Raw genomic sequence first — 27,942 nt, forward strand, 5'->3', positions numbered from 1 at the left:
TTGGAGTTCTGGCTTTTACCAGTGCTAGAATACCAACTGTTTTATATTCTTTAGGATTGAGTTTATCAGGTAGAACCACTGTGCCCATGCTTGTTCCAACTTTACAAACAGTTCATGAATTCCCAGTCATTAATACATTAACCAGTGTGTTTCCCATTGCATTCGATTTTCTCTCCATTGGTTTTTAGAAATATTACAGAACCTATAGCTTTAATGGGCTATGCTTCCCTCTGGTGTCCTAATAAAATAGTTTGTGTCTCTTATAAATTGTTCCACTTGTGTGTCAGTTTTGACTTGTTTAAAAATATTATGTCTAGTTGATTGAACAAATCAAGATTATAAGCAGAGGAGAATAAAAGGGGCTTTACTGAAATGTCTTTCCTAATTCCCAAAGCCAAATGCTCTTCCTCTCCTTGAAATTTATCCCCTTTAGAATCTGTCTTGTGTTTACTTGGCACTTGAATCAAACTTCTTTCTTCTGTGTGTGATAACATTTTCTCCTAATCCCTGCCCCTCCCCCATCCCTTCCCCCCACCACTTCCCCCATCCCCTGCTCCTAACATTTTTTATGTGGGTCGTGACTTGTCTAAGCCATTCTTTGCAATTCAGACGTAGCTCCACCTATCCTTGGTGGCTGCTACATTTAGAGCAGCCAGGCAGTTTGGGAAGGGAATATCAAGAGAGCCTCTTGGCTTTAAAGAGTCAGCTGATAGAATTGTAGCAGGTTTAGTGGTCCATGAGAATTGACTGACCAGCTAAGGGAGCCTTTAGACAAAGTAAATTCTAGGGTCCATCTCAAGACAGTGCTAACTCATCTCTGCCCATGCTAAAGTCGTCTTTTTCCTTTTCCTAGAAGTTTCAGGCACCTGCAAGAGAGACCTGCGTGGAATGTCAGAAGACAGTCTATCCAATGGAGCGTCTCTTGGCCAACCAGCAGGTGTTTCACATCAGCTGCTTCCGTTGCTCCTATTGCAACAACAAACTCAGGTAAGCCAGCCCAAAACAAGCCATCTGTCTGTAACTGGAACTCTCGAGGGAGTCTTTGGCTTTTAGAGGACTGTTGCTAAAAGCTACTGTGCTAATGATGTTCTGTTGAAGGCTCTTGAATAAAGTTAAAAGCATCATTTAGTGATAAGTCTTTCATACCAAATAATGATGGTGTTTGGAACTTCTTGGTATATTGATATGTTAATTTACATGTTAGGACCGAAGCTTAAATAATATGAGTCACAGGTAAAACCCCCTGTGACCTAATTTAATAGAATGTTTTCCCTTGGTATCATAGAATCACAAAGTTAAGAAATCTCGGCGGGGCGCAGTGGCTCACGCTTGTAATCCCAGCACTTTGGGAGGCCGAGGCGGGCGGATCACGAGGTCAGGAGATCGAGACCATGGTGAAACCCCGTCTTCACTAAAAATACAAAAAAATTAGCCGGGCGTGGTGGCGGGCGCCTGTAGTCCCAGCTACTCGGAGAGGCTGAGGCAGGAGAATGGCGTGAACCCGGGAGGCGGAGCTTGCAGTGAGCCGAGACTGCACCAACTGCACTCCAGCCTGGGTGACAGAGCGAGACTCCATCTCAAAAAAAAAAAAAAAAAAAAAAAAGAAATCTCAAGAGGTTACTTGTTTAAGCCCTTACTTGTCTTAACCACTGTATAAATGATAATAATGGAAGTAATAATAGCCCCTGGAGAGCATGTCTTTTTCTCTATGTTGCCTCAATTTATTTCTGAGAAAATAGTTGTTACGTATCATTTCTTCCAAGTAACTCAAAGTGCAAATATAAATGTGACAAATCGGGGAAACATTCCAAATTAACTCATTTTAATCATAGAGTCTTACAGAAGGAAGTAACCAAGATGTCACTTTCTCCAGCTTTCCTTCCTGAGCAATCCTTCCTAAAATACTCTTGAACGATGTTTTGGCATCTGCGTGACATTTCTAGCTATTAGATAGCTCTAGCTAGACAGCTTCTCCAAACATGGAGCCAAAGTGTTCCTCAGTCACTTCCACTCATTAGTTCTTTTTCTGCCCACTTATGTTAATTTTTTCTCCAAAGCACCTTTTTTTTTTTTTTTTTTTTTGGAGACAGTGTCTCGCTCTGTTGCCCAGGCTGGAGTGCAGTGGCACAATGTCAGCTCACTGTGACCTCTGCCTCCTGGGTTCAAGCGATTCTCCTGCCTCAGCCTCCCAAGTAGCTGGGACTATAGGCGCATGCCACCACGCCCAGCTAATTTTTTGTATTTTTAGTAGAGACGGTGTTTCACCATGTTAGCCAGGATGGTCTTGATCTCCTGACCTCATGATCCACCCGCCTCGGCCTCCCAAAGTGCTGGGATTATAGGCATGAGCCACTGTGCCTGGCCTAAAGCACCTTATTTCTTTTGTGGAAGTGCTGCCATTTTATACCCCCTTTAAAATTTGTCACTCTTCAGAATGGTTCGTAACTTAAGAGAAAAAACTTTAAAAAGATAAAATTTATCATCCTGCAAGAGACACCAGATCTCCTAAAGGCTTGTCTAGGACTGACATTAGGGAAAAACTACCTCCTGTCAACTCCTCACCATTCTTCTATTAATCACAGCTTATATCTAGGTGTGGTGGCTCACGCCTGTAATCCCAGCCCTTTGGGAGGCCGAGGAGGGCAGATCACGAGGTCAAGAGATCGAGACCATCCTAGCCAACATGGTGAAACCCCGTCTCTACTAAAAATACAAAAATTAGCCATGCATGGTGGCACACACCTGTAGTCTCAGCTACTCAGGAGGCTGAGGCAGGAGAATTGCTTGAACCCAGGAGGCAGAGGTTGCAGTGAGCTGAGATCATGCCACTGCACTCCAGCCTGGCGACAGAGTGAGATTCTAACAAAACAAAACAAAACAAAAAAATACAAAAATTAGCCAGGCGTGGTGGCACACTCCTGTAATCCCAGCTACTCAGGAGGCTGAGGCAGGAGAATTGCTTGAACTTGGGAGGCAGAGGTTGCAGTGAGCCGAGATTGTGCCACTGCACTCCAGCCTTGGTGACAGAGCAAGAGTCTCTCAAAAAAAGAAAAGAAAAAGAAAAAAAAAAAAAATATATATATATATATACCATTAAGAATAGAATTAATTCAAGCACAAAAGCTTGATGATGGCTACCCAGAAACACTGACTCCAAATGAATGGGGTCAGCATTCCAAAGTGGAGAAAGTTAAAGTTTCACATACATAGAAATTTTAGCGAAGATTATGACATTTTTCATATAAGACCAGTGCATATACCACAGTGATTTGGTTGGGTACACATTGCTACATTCCAAGGAAGATTATCACTCACAATGCAGGGATAGTGATCTGAGGGGGTCTTATCTCTGGTGCACTTTGGTCTTCATTATTTATAGTGAAAAGAAAGAGTTGCAGCTACATGCTGTGTGACCCAGGTTGCATAGCCACATTCCTCTCAAGGCTCAGAATGATTTAAAGTTTCTATTACTGTTGTTTTTGTTGTTTTTTTTCTTTTTCTTTTTCTTTTCTTTTTTTTTTTTTTTTTTAAAGACAGTCTCGCTCTATCACAGTGGCACAGTCTCAGCTCACTGCAACCTCTGCCTCCCGGGTTCAAGTGATTCTCCCACTTCAGCTTCCCAAGTAGCTGAGACTACAGGCACGTGCCACCACACCTGGCTAATTTTTAAATTTTTTGTAGAGATGAATTCTCACTATGTTGGCCAGGCTGGTCTCAAACTCCTGGGCTCAAGCGATCCTCTCACCCTGGCCTCCCAAAGCGCTGGGATTACAGGCATGAGCCACCGCGCCCAACCCGTGCTTCGTGTTATGATAAGAAAACAAATGTGCTAAAATGGGGGTAAGGAATTCCTGGTCACTGAAGGGCTTTTAAAGATCTTTTTCTTACTTGTCATCTTCTGAAAATACTGGAATTGCCAGATTTTAGCCTCCTGGTATAAGTGAGAGTATAAGGATTTGCTAACTTTATGCTTTTTTTCTTTTAATGACAGTCTAGGAACATATGCATCTTTACACGGAAGAATCTATTGTAAGCCTCACTTCAATCAACTCTTTAAATCTAAGGGCAACTATGATGAAGGCTTTGGGCACAGACCACACAAGGATCTATGGTCAAGCAAAAATGAAAACGAAGAGATTTTGGAGAGACCAGCCCAGCTTGCAAATGCAAGGGAGACCCCTCACAGCCCAGGGGTAGAAGATGCCCCTATTGCTAAGGTGGGTGTCCTGGCTGCAAGTATGGAAGCCAAGGCCTCCTCTCAGCAGGAGAAGGAAGACAAGCCAGCTGAAACCAAGAAGCTGAGGATCGCCTGGCCACCCCCCACTGAACTTGGAAGTTCAGGAAGTGCCTTGGAGGAAGGGATCAAAGTGTCAAAGCCCAAATGGCCTCCTGAAGACGAAATCAGCAAGCCTGAAGTTCCTGAGGATGTCGATCTGGATCTGAAGAAGCTAAGACGATCTTCTTCACTGAAGGAAAGAAGCCGCCCATTCACTGTAGCAGCTTCATTTCAAAGCACCTCTGTCAAGAGCCCAAAAACTGTGTCCCCACCTATCAGGAAAGGCTGGAGCGTGTCAGAGCAGAGTGAAGAGTCTGTGGGTGGAAGAGTTGCAGAAAGGAAACAGGTGGAAAATGCCAAGGCTTCTAAGAAGAATGGGAGTGTGGGAAAAATAACCTGGCAAAACAAGGAATCTGAAGGAGGAGAGACAGGGAAGAGAAGTAAGGAAGGTCCTAGTTTGGAGATGGAGAATGAGAATCTTGTAGAAAATGGTGCAGACTCCGATGAAGATAACAGTTTCCTCAAACAACAATCTCCACAAGAACCCAGGTCTCCAAATTGGTCGAGTTTTGTAGACAACACGTTTGCTGAAGAATTCACTACTCAGAATCAGAAATCCCAGGATGTGGAACTCTGGGAGGGAGAAGTGGTCAAAGAGCTCTCTGTGGAGGAACAGATAAAGAGAAATCGGTATTATGATGAGGATGAGGATGAAGAGTGACAAATTGCAATGATGCTGGGCCTTAAATTCATGTTAGTGTTAGGGAGCCGCTGCCCTTTGTCAAAGTGTGATGCACATAAGCAGGTATCCCAGCATGAAATGTAATTTACTTGGAAGTAACTTTGGAAAAGAATTCCTTCTTAAAATCAAAAACAAACAAAAAAAAACCCACAAAAAACACATTCTAAATGCTAGAGATAACTTAAATTCTTCATTTTAGCAGTGATGATATGCGTAAGTGCTGTAAGGGCTTATAACTGGGGAAATATTCCACCTGATAATAGCCCAGATTCTACTGTATTCCCAAAAGGCAATATTAAAGTAGATCGATGATTAGTAGTATATTGTTACACACTATTTTGGAATTAGAGAACATACAGAAGGAATTTAGGGGCTTAAACATTACGACTGAATGCACTTTAGTATAAAGGGCACAGTTTGTATATTTTTAAATGATTACCAATTTAATTTTTTAGTATTTACCTGTTAAGAGATTATTTAGTCTTTAAATTTTTTAGGTTAATTTTCTTGCTGTGATATATAGGAGGAATTTACTACTTTATGTCCTGCTCTCTAAACTATATCCTGAACTCGACGTCCTGAGGTATAATACAACGGAGCACTTTTTGAGGCAATTGAAAAACCAACCTACACTCTTCGGTGCTTGGAGAGATCTGCTGTCTCCCAAATAAGCTTTTGTATCTGCCAATGAATTTACTGTACTCCAAATGATTGCTTTCTTTTCTGGTGATATCTGTGCTTCTCCTAATTTACTGAAACCTGCAATATTTTAGTAATACCTTTGGGATCACTGTCGCCCATCTTCCGTGTTAGAGCAAGTGAAGAGTTTAAAGGAGGAATAAGAAAGAAGTGTCTTACGCCACTGGAGCTCAGACCTCTAAACCCTGTATTTCCCTTGTGATGTCCCCTTTTTGAGACACTAATTTTTAAATACTTATTAGCTCTGAAATATATTGATTTTTATCACAGTATTCCCAGGGTGAAATTAAACCAACTATAGGCCTTTTTCTTGGGATGATTTTCTAGTCTTAAGGTTTGGGGACATTATAAACTTGAGTACATTTGTTGTACACAGTTGATATTCCAAACTGTATGGATGGGAGGGAAGAGGTGTCTTAAGCTGTAGGCTTTTCTTTGTACTGCATTTATAGAGATTTAGCTTTAATATTTTTTAGAGATATAAAACATTCTGCTTTCTTAGTCTTGCTTAGTCTGAAACATTTTTATTCAATAAAGATTTTAATTAAAATTTGAACTTTTCAATGTTTCTCTTCCATTATTTTCTTACATTATTACTGTCTCTCAGGATCTACTTTTGCAGTTTGGGAAGAAAAAAATGGTACCACTTTTTTAAGTTTTACTTGAAGAGAAGCGTCATCAATACATCTCACCACTAGATGGTAGTGTTGGGCAGATCTTGGATTTCAGTCCTCCCTGAAGGAAGACAAATTTTTCTGGAAAATTGCAGGCAACTTGGCAAGAGAATGTGTGCATTCAAAATGAGCTATTTTACCAATTCGAAATCTAGTGCTGGTTTTTATTGTTTATAGCACTCAACATTGAATAATTCACCTTACAATTATGCCTAGCATGCTGAATGGATTTCCAAATGTCTGCTGAAAATGGACTTGTTTTTCACTTTAGGCAGATGCTTTTTTTTTTTTTTTTTTTTTTTTGAGACCGAGTCTTGCTCTGTCGCCCAGGCTAGAGTACAGCGGCGCCATCTCGGCTCACTTCAACCTCCGCCTCCCCGGTTCAAGTGATCCTCCTGCCTCAGTAGTAGCTGGGATTACAGGCGCCTGCCGCCACGCCCGGCTAATTTTTGTATTTTCAGTAGACTCGGGGTTTCATTATGTTGGCCAGGCTGGTCTCAAACTCCTGACCTCGTGAACCACCCACCTCGGCTTTCCAAAGTGCTGGGATTAGGTAAGGCGTAAGCCACCGTGCCTGGCGCTTTTTTGTTGTTGTTGTTGTTTTAAGATCAACGTTTGGCCGGGTGCAGTGGCTCACGCCTGAAATCCCAGCACTTTGGGAGGCCAAGGCGGGCGGATCACGAGGTCAGGAGATCAAGACCATCATGGCTAACACGGTGAAACCCCATCTCTACTAAAAATACAAAAAATTAGCCAGGCGTGGTGGCCTGTAATCCCAGCTACTTGGGAGGCTGAGGCAGGAGAATGGCGTGAACCCGGGAGGCGGAGCTTGCAGTGAGCCGAGATCTTGCCACTGCACTCCAGCCTGGGCGACAGAGCGAGACTCCGTCTCAAAAAAAAAAAAAAAAAAATCAATGTTCACACCAAGTGGGCAGATGCATTTTTGATTGATTGATATCCTTGCCTGTAGAGGCAACTGTCCCAATTGTTAAGGCTTTCATTTTAATTGGTAGGGTTGAAATGTGGATTTCCTTGGAGAGAAGGCATGCTTTTTGAGTCATCTGTTACATTTTCCAGGATCCCTGTGTTTTTCTAGAGTCTTGCCTGGTTTTCTGAGTGGTTGGTAGGATACTACTTTCTGCTCTTGCCCCCACCGAGTCATTTAAAGATCCATGTTCAGACCGGGCGCAGTGGCTCACGCCTGTAATCCCAGCACTTCAGGAGGCCGAGGCGGGCGGATCACCTGAGGTCAGGAGTTGGAGACCAGCGTGGCCAACATGGAGAAAACCCATCTCTACTAAAAATACAAAATTAGCCGGGCGTGGTGACACATGCCTGTAATCCCAGCTACTAGGGAGGCTGAGGCAGAAGAATCGCTTGAACCTGGGAGGCAAAGGTTGCGGTGAGCCCAAGATCGTGCCATTGTACTCCAGCCTGGGCAACGAGCAAAACTCCATCTCAAAAAAAAAAAAAAAAAAAAAAAAAAGATCCATGTTTACTGAGCAATTAATCCAAAAGCTCCCACTGATATAAACTACCCAATCCTGGCTTGAACTTGCGTTTTACTCTAATCCATCCACATGGTACTCACATTATGCACTGACTTTATACAAAAAAGTCTAAGTACCTGCGGATGTCAGTTGAGTGGGCCACCACTTGGGGACTGAGATTACCCTCAGAAGAACTCTTTTTGGCCAGGTGCGGTGGCTCACACCTGTAATCCCAGCACTTTGGGGGGCTGAGGTAGGTGGATAACAAGCTCAGGAGTTCAAGACCAGCCTGGCCAGCATGGTGAAACCCCATCTCTACTAAAAATACAAAAATTAGCTGGGCATGGTGGTACATGCCTATACTCCCAGCTACTCAGAAGGCTGAGGCAGGAGAATCACTTGAACCCAGGATGTGCAGGCTGCAGTGAGCCGAGATTGCACCACTGCACTCCAGCCTAGGCAACAGAGTGAGACTCCATCTAAAAAAAAAAAAAAGAAAAAACTCTTTTCTATGCCTTTCAAGGGCTAAGATATAGACATATCATGGGTACACAGAGTAGGAACAAGGAATAGCTCCAGAGTCAATATAAAGAAAGGATGTCCTAGCCAAAAGAATGACCAGATAACACTGAACATTCTTAGAAAACAAAAGCAGCCAAACAGAAAAAGCATTAATCATTTGTTCTTTTAGCTCTCTAAATGAAGGCTACCTTGTTTGGACCTGGTATATCACTGGTGACTATAGGGTAATGAGAGCTTTTCTGTTGGTAAAGCAGAAAAAGGGGCCAGCTTGGGACTTACGATGGTTAAGGAGGCTCTGCTCATGACTGCTACAAGGCCAGCTTGGTTCCAGTGACTTGCTGGATCGCTCTTGGGCAAGGTGAAAGTAAATTTGCTTTGTGTTACATATTTCATTAGCAATGTTTCCCAACAGCCAAGAGACTGGGAATTGGTACATGCTCATTTTTCTGGGGATAGAATCATGAATAGGGGCCAGGCACAGTAGCTCATGCCTGTAATCCCAGCACTTTGGGAGGCCGAGGTGGGCGGATCACCTGAGGTCAGGAGTTGGAGACCAGCCTGGCCAACACAGTGAAACCCCGTCTCTACTAAAAATACAAAAATTAGCCAGATGTAGTGGCGTGCACCTGTAATCCCAGCTATTTGGGAGGCTGAAGCAGGAGAATTGCTTGAACCTGGGAGGCGGAGGTTGCAGTGAGCTGAGATGGCACCACTGCACTCCAGTCTGGGTGACAGAGCAAGACTCCATCTCAAAAAAAAAAAAAATCAGGGCCGGGCGCGGTGGCTCAAGCCTGTAATCCCAGCACTTTGGGAGGCCAAGGCAGGCGGATCACAAGGTCAGGAGATCGAGACCATCCTGGCTAACACAGTGAAACCCCGTCTCTACTAAAAAAATACAAAAAATTAGCTGGGCGCGGTGGCGGGTGCCTGTAGTCCCAGCTACTCGGGAGGCTGAGGCAGGAGAATGGCGTGAACCCGGGAGGCGGAGCTTGCAGTGAGCCGAGATCGCGCCACTGCACTCCAGCCTGGGGGAGAGAGCAAGACTCCGTCTCAAAAAAAAAAAAAAAAAATCATGAATAGGGTCTTAGACCAAGATCATTGTGTACTGGTGGTTCCTGTATGCTAAGTTAGTATGTCCTCTGTTCCTTGAGATGCTGATTGAAAATCCCATGGGGCTGGGTTTATTACTTCCTTTATATATATATATATATATATATATATATATTTTTTTTTTTTTTTTTTTTTTTTTTTCTTTGAGAAGGAGTCTCCATTTGCTGCCCAGGCTGGAGTGCAGTGGCACAATCTTGGGTCACTGCAACCTCCGTCTCCCGGGTTCAAGCGATTCTCCTGCCTTAGCCTCCCAAGTAGCTGGGACTACAGGCACCTGCCACCATGCCCAGTTAATTTTTGTATTTTTGTACAGGTGGATTTTTGCCATGTTGGCCAGGCTGGTCTTGAACTCCTGACCTCAGGTGATCTGCCTGCCTCAGCCTCCCAAAGTGCTGGGATTACAGGCACGAGCCACCGTGCCCAGCCCTTTAAAACTGTATCTTAATATAGTGTAGTTACCATGAAGCTATTCCTGGGTTTGGATGGAAGTGGCTTCAGGCAGTGGTTCACAGAACAGCAGCAGTGGCATCACCTATGAGTTTGTTAGAAACGGGAAATGCAAATTCATAGATCTTACCCCCAAACTCATGAAAGCAGAATCTCTCTGGATGGGGTCCAGGAACTTAAACTCTCCTTGTGCGAGATGGGACAAGCTGATATCTGAGCTGATACTAAAGTTTGAGAGGCACTGAACTAAAATGAAGCAAACCAGCTGGGCTCAGTGGCTCACACCTGTAATCCCAGCACTTTGGGAGGCCAAGCGGGTGGATCACCTGAGGTCAGGAGTTTAAGACCAGCCTGGCCAACATGGTGAAACCTCGTCACTAATAAAAATACAAAAATTAGGCCAGGCGCAGTGGCTCACGCCCGTAATCCCAGCACTTTGAGAGGCCGAGGCGGGTGGATTACGAGGTCAGGAGATTGAGACCATCCTGGCTAATACAGTGAAACCCCGTCTCTACTAAAAATACAAAAAAATCAGCCGGGTGTGGTGGCGGGTGCCTGTAGTCCCAGCTACTCGGGAGGCTGAGGCAGGAGAATGGTATGAACCTGGGAGGCGGAGCTTGCAGTGAGCCGAGATCCCGCCACTGCACTCCAGCCTGGGCTACAGACCGAGACTCCATTTCAAAAAAGAAAAAAACTTTAGGCTGGGCGGAGTGGCTCACGCCTGTAGTCCCAGCACTTTGGGAGTGTGAGAAATGGGAAAGTTCTTCAAAGATTATAAAAAGTCACAATTTCTTACTATAAGATTGCTATCCACTATGTGTGTGTGTGTGTGTGTGTGTGTGTGTGTGTGTGTGTATTCCAAATCAGCTGTCCTAGCTTGCTCCGGCGTGCCTGGACAGAACTAGACAAGCCCCAGCCCATAGTGCATGCCATTCCTTATTTGGTGATGCTTCCTTAACGATCCATGGGCAACTTCCTTTTCTTTCTTTGTTCTGTTCCCCTTACCCAATTTAAAAAGTTTTAAACTAATAGCCAATCAGGTAAAGCGTAAAATGTGAGGTCCTATTCCAGCCAATGGAAAATGGACACAGCAGTAGGGTAGATGCCTCAGATTATAAATAACTCTGTTTCCTTTGTTCGGTGTGCTCTCATGGCTAGACAGCTTTTGAGTAGCAGCACCCTTTCTGCAGAAAGTAAAGCAATCCTTGCTGAGAGATCATTTGTTCCTGTGTTTTTTTTGTTTTTTTGTTTTTTCTTTTTGTAACACCAAAAACTTCATTCCCAACAGGGATGCTGAGACAGGCGGATCACTTGAGGTCAGGAGTTTGAGACCAGCCTGGCCAACATGGTGAAACCCCAGGCTCTATCAAAAAATACAAAAATTAGTTGGGTGTGGTGGCACGTGTCTGTAGTCCCAGCTATACGGGAGGCTCAGAAGGGAGGATCTCTTGAACCCAGAGGTGGAGGTTGCAGTGAGCAGAAATGGCACCACTGCGCTCCAGCCTGGGTGTGAGACTCCTTCTCACAAAAAAATATGCAAACAAACCAAACAGCCAAATTTAAAGGAGTTTTTTTTGTTTGTTTGTTTTGTTTTTTCTTTCCAAGACAAAGTCTCACTCCGTTGCCCAGGCTAGAGTGCAGTGGCGCTATCTCGGCTCACTGCAACCTCCACCTCCTGGGTTCAAGTGATACTCTTGCCTCAGCTTCCCAAGTAACTGGGACTACAGACACGCACCACCACGCCCAGCTAATTTTTGTATTTGTAGTAGAGACGGAGTTTCACCATGTTAGCCAGGATGGTCTCGATCTCCTGACCTGTGATCCACCTGCCTTGGCCTCCCAAAGTGCTAGGATTACAGGCGCAAGCCACAGTGCCCAGCCTAAAGGAGTTTGAGCAATGTATGATTCTCAAATTGGGCAGCCCCTGGATCACAGCAGATTCAGACAGACCCAGCATATCCACAGAGACCCAGCATATCCATGTGGTGGAAGATTTATGGACAGCAAAAGGAAAGTGAGGTACAGAAACAACCAGATTGGTTACAGATCAGCATTTGTCTCATTTGAACGTGGTTGGAAGAGTTGGCTACACTCGATTGGCCAAAACTCAGTTTGGTTGGTGTGGTCTACGTTCGATGTACACCTCCACTTGTTATACTTCACGATGTGCATAAAACCTTTAGGCCGAACTTAAATATGTAAGGAGGCAGCTTTAGGTTAAACTTGACTTAACACTAGCTACCACTTCTTACCTACATAACTTTGGGCAAGTTGTTTGACCTCACTGGACCTCAGTTTACTTATCCAGTGGGGATAATAAGATCAACTTTATAGGGTGAAGGAGTGAAATAACCTGTATAAAATGTTCCATGCAGTGCCTGGCACACAGGAAACCTCATTAAACATTGGCTATTTATTTTGTTTTGCCTTTAGGTCCTTTAGATATACTTTTTTTTTTTTTTTTTGAGACGGAGTCTCACTTTGTTGCCCAGGCTGGAGCGTAATGGCTCAATCTCCACTCACTGCAAGCTCCGCCTCCCGGATTCACGCCATTCTCCTGCCTGAGCCTCCCGAGTAGCTGAGACTACAGGCGCCCGCCACCACGCCCGGCTAATTTTTTGTATTTTAATAGCGACGGAGTTTCACCGTGTTAGCCAGGATGGTCTCGATTTCCTCACCTCGTGATCCGCCCGCCTCGGCCTCCCAAAGTGTTGGAATTACAGGCGTGAGCCACCGCGCCCGGCCTTTTTCTGTTTTTGTTCTGAGACCTCTGTTGCCTAGGCTGGAGGGCAATGGCACGATCTCGGCTCACTGTGATCTCCACCTCAAGCAACTCTCCTGCCTCAGCCTCCCGAGTAGCTAGGATTACAGGCATGCACCACCACACCCGGCTAATTTTTGTATTTTTAGTAGAGATGGGGTTTCACCATGTTAGCCAGCCTGGTCTCGAACTCCTGACCTCAGGTGATTCTTCCGCCTCGGCCTTCCAAAGTGCTGGGATTACAGGCGTGAGCCACCGCACCCGGCCTGCCTTTACGTATACTTTTTGAGTGCTTCCCTTTTCACGTGGTTTTTCTTCCATTTCCTTTTCCCCAAGAGAAGAATAAAAGGATTTTTGTAAACTTTTTTTATTTTTATTTTTATTTTGAGACGGAGTCTTTGGTCTGTCGCCCAGGCTGGAGTGCAATGGCGCGATCTCGGCTTACTGCAACCTCCGCCTCACAGGTTCAAGCGATTCTCCTGTCTCAGCTTTCCGAGTAGCTGGGATTACAGGCGCAGCGCCACCAGGCCCAGCTAATTTTTGTATTTTTAGTAGAGACGGGGTTTCACCATGTTGGCCAGGCTGGTCTCGAGGACTCCCGACCTCAGGTGATCCGCCCGCCTCGGCCTCTGAAAGTGTTGGGATTACAGGTGTGAGCCACCGCGCCCGGCCTTTTGTAAACTGTTAAGTCCATTTTTTCCGAGGATAAGTGACTAATTTTGAAGGGATAAAGCAGTGAAAGTAGGCTGAGGTCACGGGGCACGAAGGGAAGAAAAGGTTGGGAGCGAAGAGAACTCCAGTGGCAGACAGTAGTGGGCAGGACCAGCTGAGATCCAAGAGAAGCCCTGACCTGAGAGATGGATCTGGCCTCCGGGAGTGGAGACAGAGGTACCGCCTGGGTGGGAGCCGGAACGGATTCGATTCCGACAGGCTGAGAAAGGGAGAATGTCCCCGTGAAGGAGCTAGGCCTGAAATAAGGGGTGTAGCGTGGCTGGATGGAAGAGTGAGGGAGGAGGAGAAGCGTGGCCGAGACCTGCAGCAAAAGAGGGCGGGCCCAGGGCCGAGCGGGGCGAGTCAGAGGCTCGGGAAGGGGCGTGGATCCCCGGAGGCGGTCCCCGGGTTGCGGTGAGGGAAGTGGGCCGGGAGGAGAGATAGGCGGTGAAGAGGCCCGGCCCTGCCAGGGAGGCGGGCGGATCCGTGGCAGTGACCAGAAGGGGCCGGAAGGGGGTGGCCGCCGGCCGGGCCCCGCCCTGGGGCCGCCTCCCCGCGGGTTCCGTTGGCTGTGGCGGCAGCTGACGCTTGTGGCGGCGGTGCCTTCGGGGTGGGCGTAAGATGGCGACAGCAGCGCAGGGACCCCTAAGCTTGCTGTGGGGCTGGCTGTGGAGCGAGCGCTTCTGGCTACCCGAGAACGTGAGCTGGGCTGATCTGGAGGGGCCGGCCGACGGCTACGGTTACCCCCGCGGCCGGCACATCCTCTCGGTGTTCCCGCTGGCGGCGGGCATCTTCTTCGTGAGGCTGCTCTTCGAGCGGTGAGATCCCGGGAGCTAGCGGCTCGGGGGGCCGGGCGCGGGCCGGGGGCGCCGCGCTGTCGGAAGGGCCGAGGGCCGGAAGCAGAGCTGCAAGGAAAGCCCGGAAGCAGGGGCTGGGGGAGCTTGGGCCGCGGCGGGTGATGCTAGGCTGGTGGGCGAGGTGGTAGCCCAGGTGGAGAAGGAGTCTGGGGCGTGGGCAAGAGAAAGGGTGAGGGTCTACGGGAATGCTGGGCCCCTTCAGTGTTAGATCCGGAGTTGGCTTGGGGGGTCCTATAGGCCTCCTCCCAACCTCCAAGGCTCCTACAGACGAGGAAACAGGTTCAGTGTGAGCTCTGGCAGAGGCCCCGAAGAGAGGGATAGCAAGGGGCCAGGAGAACCAGAGCTACTTGTGACCATGGAAGCCGAGGGGTCAACGCAAGGGCCAGAAGTTCCAAGGGAAAGGAATGGATTCATCAGACTCTTAAGATTTGTTAGGACGCTTGAGTTTCCGAGAATTGGGGGGGGAACAGGATTAGTTTGGCCCTAAGAGTTGGTTTGGTATGTCAACTCATGCACGTTTGTTAGTAGGAGGGTAGAAATCTGGTTGGGATAGGGTGTGGTGGAGCCCGAGGCTTCCAAAGTAATGGGAAGATGTCAGATTAGTTGCAGAACAGGCCTTGGGGCCTGAAATGGAAGGAGGAGTGTTCGAAGGGATGGAGAGCCATAGGGCTTTATCAGAGGACAGCTATATTGAGCCAGCTTCTTTTTTTTTTTTTTTTTTTTTTTTGAGACAGAGTTTCGCTCTTGTTGCCCAGGCTGGAGTGCAATGGCACGATCTCAGCTCACCGCGACCTCCGCCTCCCTGTTGAAGCGATTCTCCTGCCTCAGCCTCCCGAGTAGCTGGGATTACAGGCACGCGCCACCACGCCCGGCTACTTTTTGTATTTTTAGTAGAGACGGCGTTTCACCATGTTGGCCAGGCTGGTTTGTAACTCCTGACCTCAAGTAATCCGCCCGCCTCTGCCTCCCAAAGTGCTGGGATTACAGGCGTGAGCCACCGCACCCGGCCTTGAGCCAGCTTCTAAATGAGTTTAGCAGAATTGCAATATACTTCGTTCAACCATGTGATTTCACCTTTAAGTGAATGGATCATATGTTTGTCCAAGATAAAGATATTCACTGAGGCTTTGGTGTGTGATATTATAATGTGAATTTATACCTGTGGGTGATTTTGATCAGGTCTACTCAGACTCCAGGAAAGGAGACATGTTTCTGCCATAGGCCTCAGGTAATGAGGGTGGTTCTTGGACATCTGTTCGTTTTGCCTTTATCCAAGCATAAATGATTGTAATGCAGGAATGCCCTTTCTAGGATGGGAATATGTTGCAGGTGAAATAATCTGTTAATTTCTGAAAGAAAGCATCTGTTTGGGATTGCTTCTTTGATTTGCCTACTGTTTTTGACTCAAATCTTTCAAAATATTGTGTTCTATTTAGCTAGTCACTCATCCATTTATTCGTAGTATTTGTGTATCATCATCAAAATGCTCTGCCAGACGTTCAAGTGCAAAAATAAAGATGCTTAAGTGAAGCAAATGAAACCCAAAGATCTAAATGGCTTTCCTTGGCCCTCAGGAACTTGGTGTAGCAAAGGTTTTTTTTCCTTTTTTTTTTTAATTTTTTTTTTTGAGACAGAGTCTCACTCTGTCGCCCAGGCTGGAGTGCAGTGGCGCGATCTCAGCTGACTGCAAGCTCTGCCTCCCGGGTTCACGCCATTCTCCTGCCTCAGCCTCTCCGAGTAGCTGGGACTACAGGCGCCCACCACCACGCCCGGCTAATTTTTTGTATTTTTAGTAGAGACGGGGATTCACCGTGTTAGCCAGGATGGTCTCCATCTCCTGACCTTGTAATACGCCCGCCTCGACCTCCCAAAGTGCGCAGATTACAAGCGTGAACCGCTGCGCCCGGCCTTGTTTTGTCTTTTTAAGTGTAATTGTATTTAGTCATCCTGGAGTGGAGGTACAAACTGCTTGTCTCTCTTTGGAATAAACTAGATCCACGTACTCTCTTCCGTAGTCTCTGTATATGAGGGCCAAAAAAAAAAAAGGAGGAAGGCAATGTAATGACTACAAAGGAAAATACACAAGTCAGGACAATTTTTTTTTAAAAAGGTGATTTTCATAGAAAAACATCTCTGCTTTTCATATAAATATGTGCCAATATGGAAATTTCCCCATGTTAGTGGTAAGAAGAAATAGTTTGTTGCTTATAAACACCCATTTTATATAAACTTATGTATCTCTTCAGATTCCAAAGTGTTCCCTCAGATGGCTGAAGACATATATCCCCTGGCAGAGCTGCTGGAAGGGATCCTTTACCTGTGGGAATTCTATCTGAGTGTTTCTATGGTGCTCCAGTGTCAGGGGAGTACAGGTGGATGGGAATACTGAGCTGAAAGCATTCTAGTATGATAATTCTTGGCCAGTAAGGACAGGCACCTTGTTTGTCTCATGTTTGCTCTTAGGAAAGTTTAACCCTGGAATCTTGCTATGTAATTCACTGCTGAATTGCCAATTCCTCTTCTACCGTTATGGTCTTCCATAAAGAAAACAGACCACTCCACTCTTTTGTTGTTTTTGAGACAGGGTCTCAGTCTCACCCAGGCTGGACTGCAGTGGCATGAAGCTCACTCCAGCCTCGACCTCTTTGGCTCAAGCAATCCTCCCACCTCAGCCTCCCAAGTACCCAGGACCATAGGTGCACACCACTATGCCCAGCTAATTAAAAAAAAAAAAATTGGAGGAGCGGGGCATGGTGGCTCACACCTGTAATCCCAGCACTTTGGGAGGCCGAGGCAGGGAGATCACTTGAGGCCAGGAGTTTGAGACCAGCCTGGCCAACATGGTGAAACCCCATGTCTACTAAAAATACAAAAATTAGCTGGGCATAGTGGTACATGCCTGTAATCCCAGCTGCTCAGGAGGCTGAGGCATGAGAATTGCTTGAGTTGGAGAGGCGGAGGTTGAAGTGAGCCAAGATCATACTGTTGCACTCCAGCCTGGGCAACAGAGGAAAACTAAAAAAAAAAAAAAAAAAATTGTAGAGGCTGGGCATGGTGGCTCATGCCTGTAATCCCAGCACTTTGGGAGGCCGGTGAGGGCAGATAACTTGAGCCTAGGAGTTTGGGACCAGCCTTGGCAACATGGTGAAACCTTGTCTCTACAAAAAAATTTAAAAATTAGCTGGGTGTGATGGTGCATGCCTATAGTCTCTAGTCTCAGCTACTTGGGAGGCTGAGGCAGGAGGACTGCTTGAGCCTGGGAGGTTGAGACTGCAGTGAGCCGTGATCAAACCACTGCACTTCAGCCTGGGCGACAGAGTGAGACCCTGTCTCAAAAAAATAAATTTTTGTAGAGGCCTGAGCTCCTGGCCTCAAGCGATCCTCCTGCCTCAGCTTCCCAAAGTTTTGGGATTCCTGGCATGAGCCACTGCCCCTGGCCTAGAGCCACTTGTAGAAGGCATATCAAAAATATCAGGGCATGGCCTTGCATGCTGGCTCACACCTGTAATCCCAGCACTTTGGGAGGCCAAGGCAGGCAGATCACTTGAGGTCAGGAGTTTGAGACCAGCCTGGCCAACAACATGAAATCTTATCTCTACTAAAAATACAAAAATAGCCCAGCGTAGTGGCGGGTGCCTGTAATCCCAGCTACTTGGGAGGCTGAGGCAGGAGAATGGCTTGAACCTGGAAGGTGGAGGTTGCAGTGAGCTGAGATTGTGCCACTGGACTGCAGCCTGGGCAACAGAGCGACACTCCGTCTCAAAAATAAGTAAATATTGGGGCCTGGCATGGTGGCTCACACCTGTAATCCCAACACTTTGGAGGCCAAGGTGAGAGAATTGCTTGAGACTAGGAGTTTGAGATCAGCCTGGGCAACATAGCGAGACCTTGATTCTACAAAAAATGAAAATGTTAGCCAGATGTGGTGGCATGCATCTGTAGTCCCAGCTACTCAGGAGGCTGATGCAGGAAGATGGCTTGAGCCCAGGAGTTCAAAGCTGCAATGAGCTATGATAGCGCCAGTGCACTCCAGCCTGAGCAAAGGAGTGAGACCCTGTCTCAAAGAAAGAGACGCCGGGCGCAGTGGCTCATGCATGTAATCCCAGCACTTTGGGAGGCTGAGACGGGCGGATCACCTGAGGTCAGGAGTTCGAGACCAACCTGGCTAACATGGTGAAACCCCATCTCTACTAAAAATACAAAAATTAGCTGGGCGTGATGGCGTGTGCCTATAATCCCAGCTACTTGGGAAGCTGAGGCAGGATAATCTCTTGAACCCGGGAGGTGGAGGTTGCAGTGAGCTGAGATCACACCACCCCACTCCAGCTTAGGCAATAGAGCGAGACTCCATCACAAAAAAAAAGAGAGAGAGAAATAAAGAGGTATATTGGGACAATTAGTCATCTTTCCTATATTTTCTCTTTTTTTTAGAGCCCAGAATCCTTGCATACCTTTTCTCATTCTAAAATCCCACCTATTTAGTTTGTAGAAATGATTTATGTAGTAATCATAGACTGTTAAAAGCTAGAACTCCGACCTCCTTTTACAGACAGTTACTAAGGCTTAGAAACATCCTTCAGCTTTTCAGAGGTTGCAACATACAACTGGTCTTTTTCCCCAGCCCAGTGCTCTTTCACTGTTTGATAGGGCCATTCATCTTTTCCTATTCCTTAAACCCCCTTTCAAGTGTTAAGATTTAACCTCTTGTTCTGGTATTCTAGTATTTGAAGAACAAATTCATTTCCTGTTACACACTTGATATACATTTAAAAAAAAAAAAAAAGAACAAATCAGCCAGGCATGGTGGCTCACGCCTGTAATCCCAGCACTTTGGGAGGCCAAGGCAGGTGGATTAACTGAGGTCAGGAGTTCGAGACCAGCCTGGCCAACATTGTGAAACCCCGTCTTTACTAAAAATACAAGAAATTAGCTGGGTGTGGTGGTATGCGCCTGAAGTCCCAGCTACTCGGGAGGCTAAGGCAGGAGAATCGCTTGAACCTAGGAGGCAGAGGTTGCAGTGAGCTGAGATCATGCCACTGCACTCCAGCTTGGGCAACAGAGTGAGACTCTGTCTCAAAAAAAAAAAAAAAAGAACAAATCTGTATTCATCCTGTTCTTATTTATTTAACATTATCCTTCCTTTTTACTTGAACTTTGCTTTTTTTTTTTCTTTTTTTGAGACAGAGTCTCACTCTGTCACCCAGGCTGGAATGCAGTGGCTTGATCTCAGCTCACTGCAGCCTCTGCTTCCCAGGTTCAGGCAGTTCTCATGCCTCAGCCTCTCGAGTAGCTGGAAGTACAGGCACACACTACCACACCCAGCTAATTTTCATATTTTTAGTAGAGACAGGGTTTTGCCATGTTGGCCAGGCCGGTCTTGAACTCCTGGCCTCAAGTGATCCACCTGCCTCGGCCTCCCAAAGTGCTAGGATTACAGGCGTGAGCCACCACATCTGGCCAACTTTGCTTTTTTGTTTGTTTGTTTCATATCATTACTGCACGTGCCTAGATAAATAGTCTCTATTTGTGTTTTGGGAATCTCCCAAAGAATAAATATAGAGGGTACAATGTGGTCTTACTTTCTCTTCCTTCTCATCAACCACACTGAGCATTTATTAAATATTTTTTAAGTTTCCATATTCCCTATAGAGAACTGTAGCCTCACCTGATGGGGATGACTTGGAAAGCCATCTGACCGTAAGTTAAGCATATTTAGCTATTTTGTTAAAGAACTGCAGAAAGGTGATTATTACCCACCAAAGCACAGACGCTTGCCTTTGTGGGCCTCTGTTGACTCGTTCATTGCAGTGGACTGTGTGTAGCATGTGAGTATTTATAGAATGATTGAGAAGGGTCTATTCTTGTCAACTCAGATGCCCTGAGGAGTAACCCAGAATCTAGTTCTTCAATCTGAAATAGATATTCGGCTTAAGAGAGGCGAAATTATAATTCCTTTGTTTCTGTTGTTAAATTTCACTATACTATGTTTGCATGTTGTACCCTTTTCTATAGCTTCTCTTTCTCCCCTCTCCTCTTACACACACTCAGGCTACCCACTGTTACCTATCAAAAGAGAGATAAGAAAGTCTTCCACTTGTTGCTTCTTTGAATATTGTGTGCTGATTAGGGAAAGAATAGTCCAAGGTGTGGTCCAAGTCCAAGTCTACTTGGTCCAAGTCCAAGCAGGCCTGTTGGATCTGACTTAAACTGAATCTTAAAGATAAAATTGTTTGAAACTGAGTATTTAGTCCCTTGAGCACATTTTCCCTGGGATCAAGTAGGAGTTTGAGACAATATTGATACCATCAGATCTATATAGGTTCATTTATTTTAAATACGGTATTATAATAGGAGCTTTATGTTGCCAGAAGAAAATAATTTTGTGAATTATACAGGACATAGCTGAGAGCTTTCACTGCTGCTTATTCATTATTCCAATCCCCTCTTCTCTCTTATTACTTCAAGGCAACCTCACTGGGGTGTCTAAAGAGCCTTCTCAATGCCATTCTCTCAGTGGGGACTGAACAGACTCATTCGCTGGCCTGTCATGTAACTGACAACAACAGTAGTGATTCATTTTCTTGCGCATGTTTCCATTTATTTCCTTTTTTCTTTTTCTTGTTTGAGACAAGAGTCTCGCTCTGTTGCCCAGGCTGGAGTGCAGTGGTGCAATCTCAGCTCACTGCAAGCTCCGCCTCCTGAGTTCAAGCGATTCTCCTGCCTCAGCCTCCTGAGTAGCTGGGACTACAGGTGTGTACCACTACGTCCAGCTAATTTTTGTATTTTTAGTAGAGATGGGGTTTTGCCATGTTGGCCAGAATGGTCTCGAACTCCTGACCTCAGGTGATCTACCCGCCTCGGCCTCCCAAAGTGCTGGGATTACAGGTGTGTGAGCCACCACACTCGGTCTCAATTTTTAATTGATTACATATTGACAGTACTTTTGACATATCAAGTTAAACAAAATACATTATCAATATTAATTTCACTTGTTTCTTTTTCACTTTTTAAAATGTGGATATTAGAAAATTTTACATTACGGGCTGGGCACGGTGGCTAATGCCTGTAATCCCAGCACTTTGGGAGGCTGAGGTGGGCAGATGACCTGAGGTCACGAGTTCGAGACCAGCCTGACCAACATGGTGAAACCCCATCACTAAAAATACAAAAATTAGCTGGGTGTGGTGGTAGGCACCTGTAATCCCAGCTACTCAGGAGGCTGAGGCAGGAGAATCGCTTGAACCTGTGAGGTGGAGGTTCAGAGCGAGACCCTGTCTCAAAAAAAAAAAAAAAATTTAAATTACATATGTGAGTCACATTGTATTTCTGTTGGATGGTGATGACAGTAATTCAGACAATATTAATAATAATTGAGAAAGGAATTTTAATGTAAATTCACATTTGATATACTTTTTAGGATCAAAAGATGATGCAAAGGTATTAGACGTTCCTTTAAACAATGAATCTAAAACATTTTAGTAAAAGTAAGATTTTTAAGTGTAAATTATTTCCTGAAATATTCAAATGACTGGTCATATTCTATTTTGAGTAATTTTTTTTTTTTCTTTTTTTTTTTTTTTGAGACGGAGTCTCGCTCTTTCACCCAGGCTGGAGTGCAGTGGCGCGATCTCGGCTCACTGCAGGCTCCGCCCCCCGGGGTTCACGCCATTCTCCTGCCTCAGCCTCCCTTGTAGCTGGGACTACAGGCGCCTGCCACCTCGCCCGGCTAGTTTTTTGTATTTTTAGTAGAGACGGGGTTTCACCGTGTTAGCCAGGATGGTCTCGATCTCCTGACCTTGTGATCCGCCCGCCTCGGCCTCCCAAAGTGCTGGGATTACAGGCATGAGCCACCACGCCCGGCCTTTTTTTTTTTTTTTTTTTTTTGAGATGGAGTCTCGCCCTGTGTCGCCCAGGCTGGAGTGCAGTGGCGCGATCTCGGCTCACTGCAAGCTCCACCTCCCGGGTTCACAGCGTTCTCCTGCCTCAGCCTCCTGACTAGCTGGGACTACAGGCGCCCGCCACCACGCCCAGCTAATTTTTTGTATTTTGTTTAGTAGAGACGGGGTTTCACCGTGTTAGCCAGGATGGTCTCGATCTCCTGACCTCATGATCTGCCTGCCTCGGCCTCTCAAAGTGCTGGGATTACAGGTGTGAGCCACCGTGCCCGGCCGCTTGAGTAATCTTTGATTGACAGTTGCTTCTAGCCAAGCATTGTTCTATAATTTTTTTTTTTTTTTTTTTTTGAGACGGAGTCTCGCTCTGTCGCCCAGGCTGGAGTGCAGTGGCGCAATCTCGGCTCACTGCAAGCTCCGCCTCCCGGGTTCACGCCATTCTCCTGCCTCAGCCTCTCCGAGTAGCTGGGACTACAGGCGCCCGCCACCACGCCCGGCTAATTTTTTGTATTTTTAGTAGAGACGGGGTTTCATCGTGGTCTCGATCTCCTGACCTCGTGATCCACCCACCTCGGCCTCCCAAAGTGCTGGGATTACAAGCGTGAGCCACCGCGCCCGGCCTAAGATTTCTTATAAGGATATTCCCTGTAGTTTTTAGTTTTTGGGTACTGTCAGCATTAGTAAGCAGTCTCAATTACAGGCATAAAGTGTCTCAGACTAAATCAGAGTATTGTGGTTATGTTTAGGGCAATCTCCAGTTACAGATTGAAATCGGTTCACTTGAATATCTACTGATTCCCCAGAAATCAGTGATCTCCTACACTTGATAAACACCGAGCTGGTAGGTTATCTGATGACCCAGGAGGATAAGGCTGAGTTTTAATTTCATCCTTACAAGTGGCACACTTCCATGAAACACTCTGCCTCTTAGTTGAGAATTAAGTTTTCACCCATTTGTTCATTCTTCAACATCTATTTATTGAAAGCTTAGGATATGTCATATCAGACTATATGTGATGGTTTTAGAAGTTGGACAAGATAAATGTAAAAATAAATAAAAAGGTATCAAATTATGTGCCAAGGATTAAAAGGTGAATAAACCATGATTTCTACCCTGGAGAGAGCAACAAAATCAGTGGTTATCTCTTATGTGTGTTTGTGTTTCTATTTTAAGCAAATGCATTAAGTTGTATAATTATCCATTGAAAAAAGGTAAATACGTTTAATGAAAGGAACAAGTGGGTTTATCCTACCACTTTGGCCTGAATTCACTTTAGTGTCCTCTCAGTACAATTCTTCTAGTACATTAGAATGATTGGATTTACAGAAAAGATACAGTCTACATGCATTCCTTGAGAAAAACATCTATTACAGATTTTTTTTTTTTTTTTTGGTCATGGTCTCCCTCTGTCACCCAGGCTGGAGTGCAGTGGCACGATCTGGTATCATTGCAACTTCCACCTCCCAGGCTCAAGCCATCTTGCCACCTCAGCCTCCCAAGAAGCTGGGACTACAGGCATGTGCCACTGTGCCCGGCTAATTTTTGTATTTTTTGTAGGGATGAGGTTTTGCCATGTTTCCCTGGCTGGTCTTGAACTCCTGAGCTCAAGTGATGCTTCCACTTCAGCCTTCCAAACTGCTGGGATTACTGGCATGAATCAGCATGCCTGGCCTACAGTCGATTCTTTTGCTTCTGTCTAGATAGTGTCAATTATTGTTTCAGGTTTGATCATCTTTTTTTTGGACAATTTCTTTTTTCCTCATCTAATATTCTCCGTAGTATGCCTTTAATGAAGTCAAGGAGCTAGGTAAAGTGAATAATGTCAGAAACGTTTGTCAGGTCACAGGTGGAATTTGAAGAGAACCATTTTAGAGATCTTGAATGAACTGCCCTATTTTTGGGGAATGACCTTCAGATTGGGCTCTGTTTATGGACTTGTCTCCCCCATGAAACTGTAGGTATCTAATGCAATGCTTTGTACATTCATATTAGCTATTCAGTAAGTGTTTATTGAATGAATCACTCTGAAACCTACTTCTGCTTGAGATGTTGTGACTCTAGTACAGTAATTCCTTTTTTTTTAAATTTTCCTTCCTAAGAGATAGAATCCTGCTATATTATTGTATCAGTCAGGGTTCTCTAGAAGGACAGAACTAATAGGATGGATATATATATATGAAGGGGAGTTTATTAAGTATTAACTCACATTATCACAAGGTCCCACAATAGGCCATCTGTATGCTGAGGAGCAAGGAAAGCCAGTCCAAGTCCCAAAACTGAAGAACTTGGAGTCCGATGTTTGAGGGGAGGAAGGGTCCAGCACGAGAGAAAGATGTAGGCAGGGAGGCTAGGCCAGTCTAGTCTTTTCACATTTTTCTGCCTGCTTGCCATGCTGGCAGCTGATTAGATGGTGCCCACCCAGATTAAGGGTGGCTCTGCCTTTCCCAGCCCACTGACTCAAATGTTAATCTCCTTTGGCAACACCCTCACAGACATGTGCAGGATGAGTGTTTTGCATTCTTCGATCCAATTAAGTTGATACTCAGTATTAACCGTCACAATTACCCAGGCTGGAATTCAGTGGCCATTCACAGGCCTGATGTCACTATAGCTTTGACCTCCTGGCCTCAGTCAGTCCACCTGCCTCAGCCTCCATGGTAGCTGGAACTACAGGCCCAGCTACATAATTTCCTTCTTGACTCCTGAGATTCCTATGTTGTACAGCAGTGGGTTCTCAAATCTTTTGCTCTCAGGACTCCTTTATATTTTAAAAAATTATTGAAAACCCCAAATAGCTTTTGTTTATATGAGTTCTATCTATCAATATTTTCTCTATTAAAAACTAATACTGATAAATTTTTAAAATATGTATTAAGCCTCACTCTGTCAGCCAGGCTGGAATGCAATGGCATGATCATGACTCACTACAGCCTCCGCCTCCTAGCTTAAACAATCCTCCCACCTCAGCCTCCCCAGTAGCTGGGACCAGAGGTACATGCCATCACACCTGGCTACTAATTGTTTTATATATATATATATAGTTTTTTTGTTTGTTTGTTTGTTTGTTTGTTTTGAGACGGAGTCTTGCTCTGTCACCCAGGCTGGAGTGCAGTGGCGTGATGTCGGCTCACTGCAAGCTCTGCCTCCCAGGTTCACACCATTCTCCTGCCTCAGCCTCCCAGCAGCTGGGACTACAGGCGCACGCCGCCACACCCGGCTAATTTTTTTTATTATTTTTAGTAGAGACAGAGTTTTACTGTGTTAGTCAGGATGGTCTCGGTCTCCTGACCTTGTGATCCACCCGCCTCGTCCTCCTAAAGTGCTGGGGTTACAGGCGTGAGCCACGGCGCCCGGCTTTTTTTTTTTTTTTTTTTTTTTTTTGAGACAGTGTTGCTCTGTCGCCCAGGCTGGAGTGCAGTGGCGTGATCTCAGCTCACTGCAACCTCTGCCTCCTAGGTTTAAGCAGTTCTCCTGCCTCAGCCTCCCGAGTAGCTGGGACTGCAGGTGTGCCACTACACCCAGCTAATTTTTGTATTTTTAGTAGAGACGGGGTTTCACCATATTGGTCAGGCTGGTCTCAAACTCCTGACCACAGGCGATCCACCTGCCTTGGCCTCCCAAAGTGCTGGGGATTACAGGCGTGAGCCACCACGCCCAGCCACTAATTGTTATATTTTTTGTAGAGACAAGATTTCACCATGTTGCCCAGGCTGGGCCTTTTTTTTTTTTTTTTTTTTTTGAGACGGAGTCTCGCTCTGTCACCCAGGCTGAAGTACAGTGGCGCAATCTCGGCTCACTGCAAGCTCCGCCTCCCGGGTTCACGCCATTCTCTTGCCTCAGCCTCCCGAGTAGCTGGGACTACAGGTGTCTGCCACCATGCCTGGCTAATTTTTTTGTATTTTTAGTAGAAACGGGGTTTCACCATATTAGCCAGGATGGTCTCGATCTCCTGACCTCATGATCCACCTGCCTTGGCCTCCCAAAGTTTTGGGATTACAGGCCTGAGTCACCACGCTTGGCAATTTTTTTTTTTTTTTAATGGCCCTCAAAGGAAACTGCAAAGATCACTTGAGCACAGACCATGCAAGAAATGTTGGGTTTGGTGGTATAGGTATCTTGAAAAGTGCAATACCTTGTATACAGGGAATCCTATTCTTTTAAGAATTTATTCAGAAGAATACATTGTAACTTTTGGTTCTCAGGGATTGTTTTTCATTTTTAAAAATTACTGAGGACTCCAAGGAGCTTTTGTTTATATGGGTTACATATGCCCATCAACTTTACCATATTTTAAATTAAAATTGAGAAATTTAAGAAATGCTAACCAGGCACGATGGCTCACCCCTATAATCCCAGCACTTTGGGAGGCCTAGGTGGGTGGATCATCTGAGGTCAGGAGTTCAAGACCAGCCTGGCCAACACGGTGAAACCCCGTCTCTACTAAAAATGCAAAAATTAGCCAGGCATGGTGGTGCACGCCTGTAGTCCCAGCTACTTGGGCAGCTGAGGCAGGAGAATCACTTGAACCTGAGAGCAGAGGTTGCAGTGAGCCAAGATAGCGCCACTGCACTCCAGCCTGGGTGACAGAGTGAAACTCTGTCTCAAAAAGAAATTTAAGAAATGCTTATTAATTCATTAAAAATAACAACAGGCCAGGTGCAGGGATTCACACTTGTAATCCCAACACTTAGGGAGGCAGAGACAGGAGGATAGCTTGAGCTCAGGAGCTTAAGACCTATGTGGGTAACACAGCAAGACCTCGTTCTCCACAAAAAGGAAGAAAATAGACAAAAAAAAAATTAATAAATTGATTTACACGTTAACATAAATAAGCTTTTAGAAAAATATTATTTTCCAAAAGAAAAAACAGAAGAACAGCGTTGATTTTACATTTTTGCAAATCTCTTTAATATCTGGCTTAATAGAAGACAGCTGGATTATCCTAGCAGCTTCTACATTCAATCTCTTGTGATATATTGTTTTGATTGAAGTATATGAAGAAAAGATGGCCTCACACAGCTTTGTCACTGAAAAGCAGGAAGTATTTTAATAGCCCTTTCAAATAATTTGATATTTATCTTTGATACTACACCAAAACACAAGTAGCAGTTTTTTTGTTTGTTTTGTTTTGTTTTTTTTTTGAGATGGAGTCTTGCTCTGTTGCCAGGCTGGAGTGTAGAGGCGCGATCTCACTGCAACCTTCAACTCCCTGGTTCAAGCGATTCTCCTGCCTCAGCCTCCCGAGTAGCTAGGATTACAGGCATGTGCCACCGCACCCAGCTAATTTTTGCATTTTTAGTAGAGATGGGGTTTCACCATGTTGGCCGGGAGGGTCTAGATCTCTTGACCTCGTGATCCACCCACCTTGGCCTCTCAAAGTGCTGGGATTACAGGGGTGCCACGCTCAGCCACAAGTAGCAGTTTCTTAAACGTTGATTGCTAGGTAGAATCTGAAGCCATATTAATGAGCTTTTCATTTTATTATGTTAAAATCCATTGTTCTGTGTTAATTGTGTTTTGTTGTTGTTGTTTTGAGGTGGTGTTTCGCTCTTGTCGCCCAGGCTGGAGTCCAGTGGTGCACTCACAGCTCACTGCAACCTCTGCCTCCCGGGTTCAAATGATTCTCCTGCCTCAGCCTCCCAAGTAGCTGGGATTACGGGTATGCGCCATCACGCCCAGTTAATTTTGTATTTTTAGTGGAGACCGGGTTTCACCATATTGGCCAGGCTGGTCCCAAACTCCTGACCTCAAGTGATCTGC

At 45.5% G+C, this 27,942-nt stretch overlaps 2 protein-coding genes across 27 annotated transcripts in view; both read left to right on the forward strand.

The window, feature by feature from the left end:
- Positions 1-6,273, forward strand: part of LIMA1 (LIM domain and actin binding 1) — a 106,464-nt gene extending 100,191 nt beyond the window's left edge. For 11 of the 13 annotated variants that reach the window (XM_055294892.2, XM_055294896.2, XM_055294888.2 and 8 more), the window contains 2 exons: positions 854-987; positions 3,992-6,273. In XM_055294892.2, coding sequence (XP_055150867.2) covers positions 854-987; positions 3,992-4,997 — 1,140 coding nt within the window. In that variant the 3' untranslated portion in view covers positions 4,998-6,273. The remainder of the gene's footprint in view (positions 1-853; positions 988-3,991) is intronic. The other 2 variants (XM_055294890.2, XM_055294891.2) reach the window with 1 other exon arrangement.
- A 7,558-nt stretch (positions 6,274-13,831) lies between these two features.
- The window catches only part of CERS5 (ceramide synthase 5), a 39,291-nt gene continuing 25,180 nt past the window's right edge, over positions 13,832-27,942 (forward strand). For 2 of the 14 annotated variants that reach the window (XM_063610599.1, XM_063610597.1), the window contains exon 1: positions 13,836-14,250. In XM_063610599.1, coding sequence (XP_063466669.1) covers positions 14,054-14,250 — 197 coding nt within the window. In that variant the 5' untranslated portion in view covers positions 13,836-14,053. Of the gene's footprint in view, positions 14,251-15,468; positions 15,518-19,594; positions 19,987-22,159; positions 27,842-27,942 lie in introns of those variants that run through there. The other 12 variants (XM_063610602.1, XM_063610600.1, XM_063610596.1 and 9 more) reach the window with 9 other exon arrangements.

The sequence above is a fragment of the Symphalangus syndactylus genome, chromosome 10, assembly GCF_028878055.3.
Source record: "Symphalangus syndactylus isolate Jambi chromosome 10, NHGRI_mSymSyn1-v2.1_pri, whole genome shotgun sequence".
NCBI lineage: Eukaryota > Metazoa > Chordata > Mammalia > Primates > Hylobatidae > Symphalangus > Symphalangus syndactylus.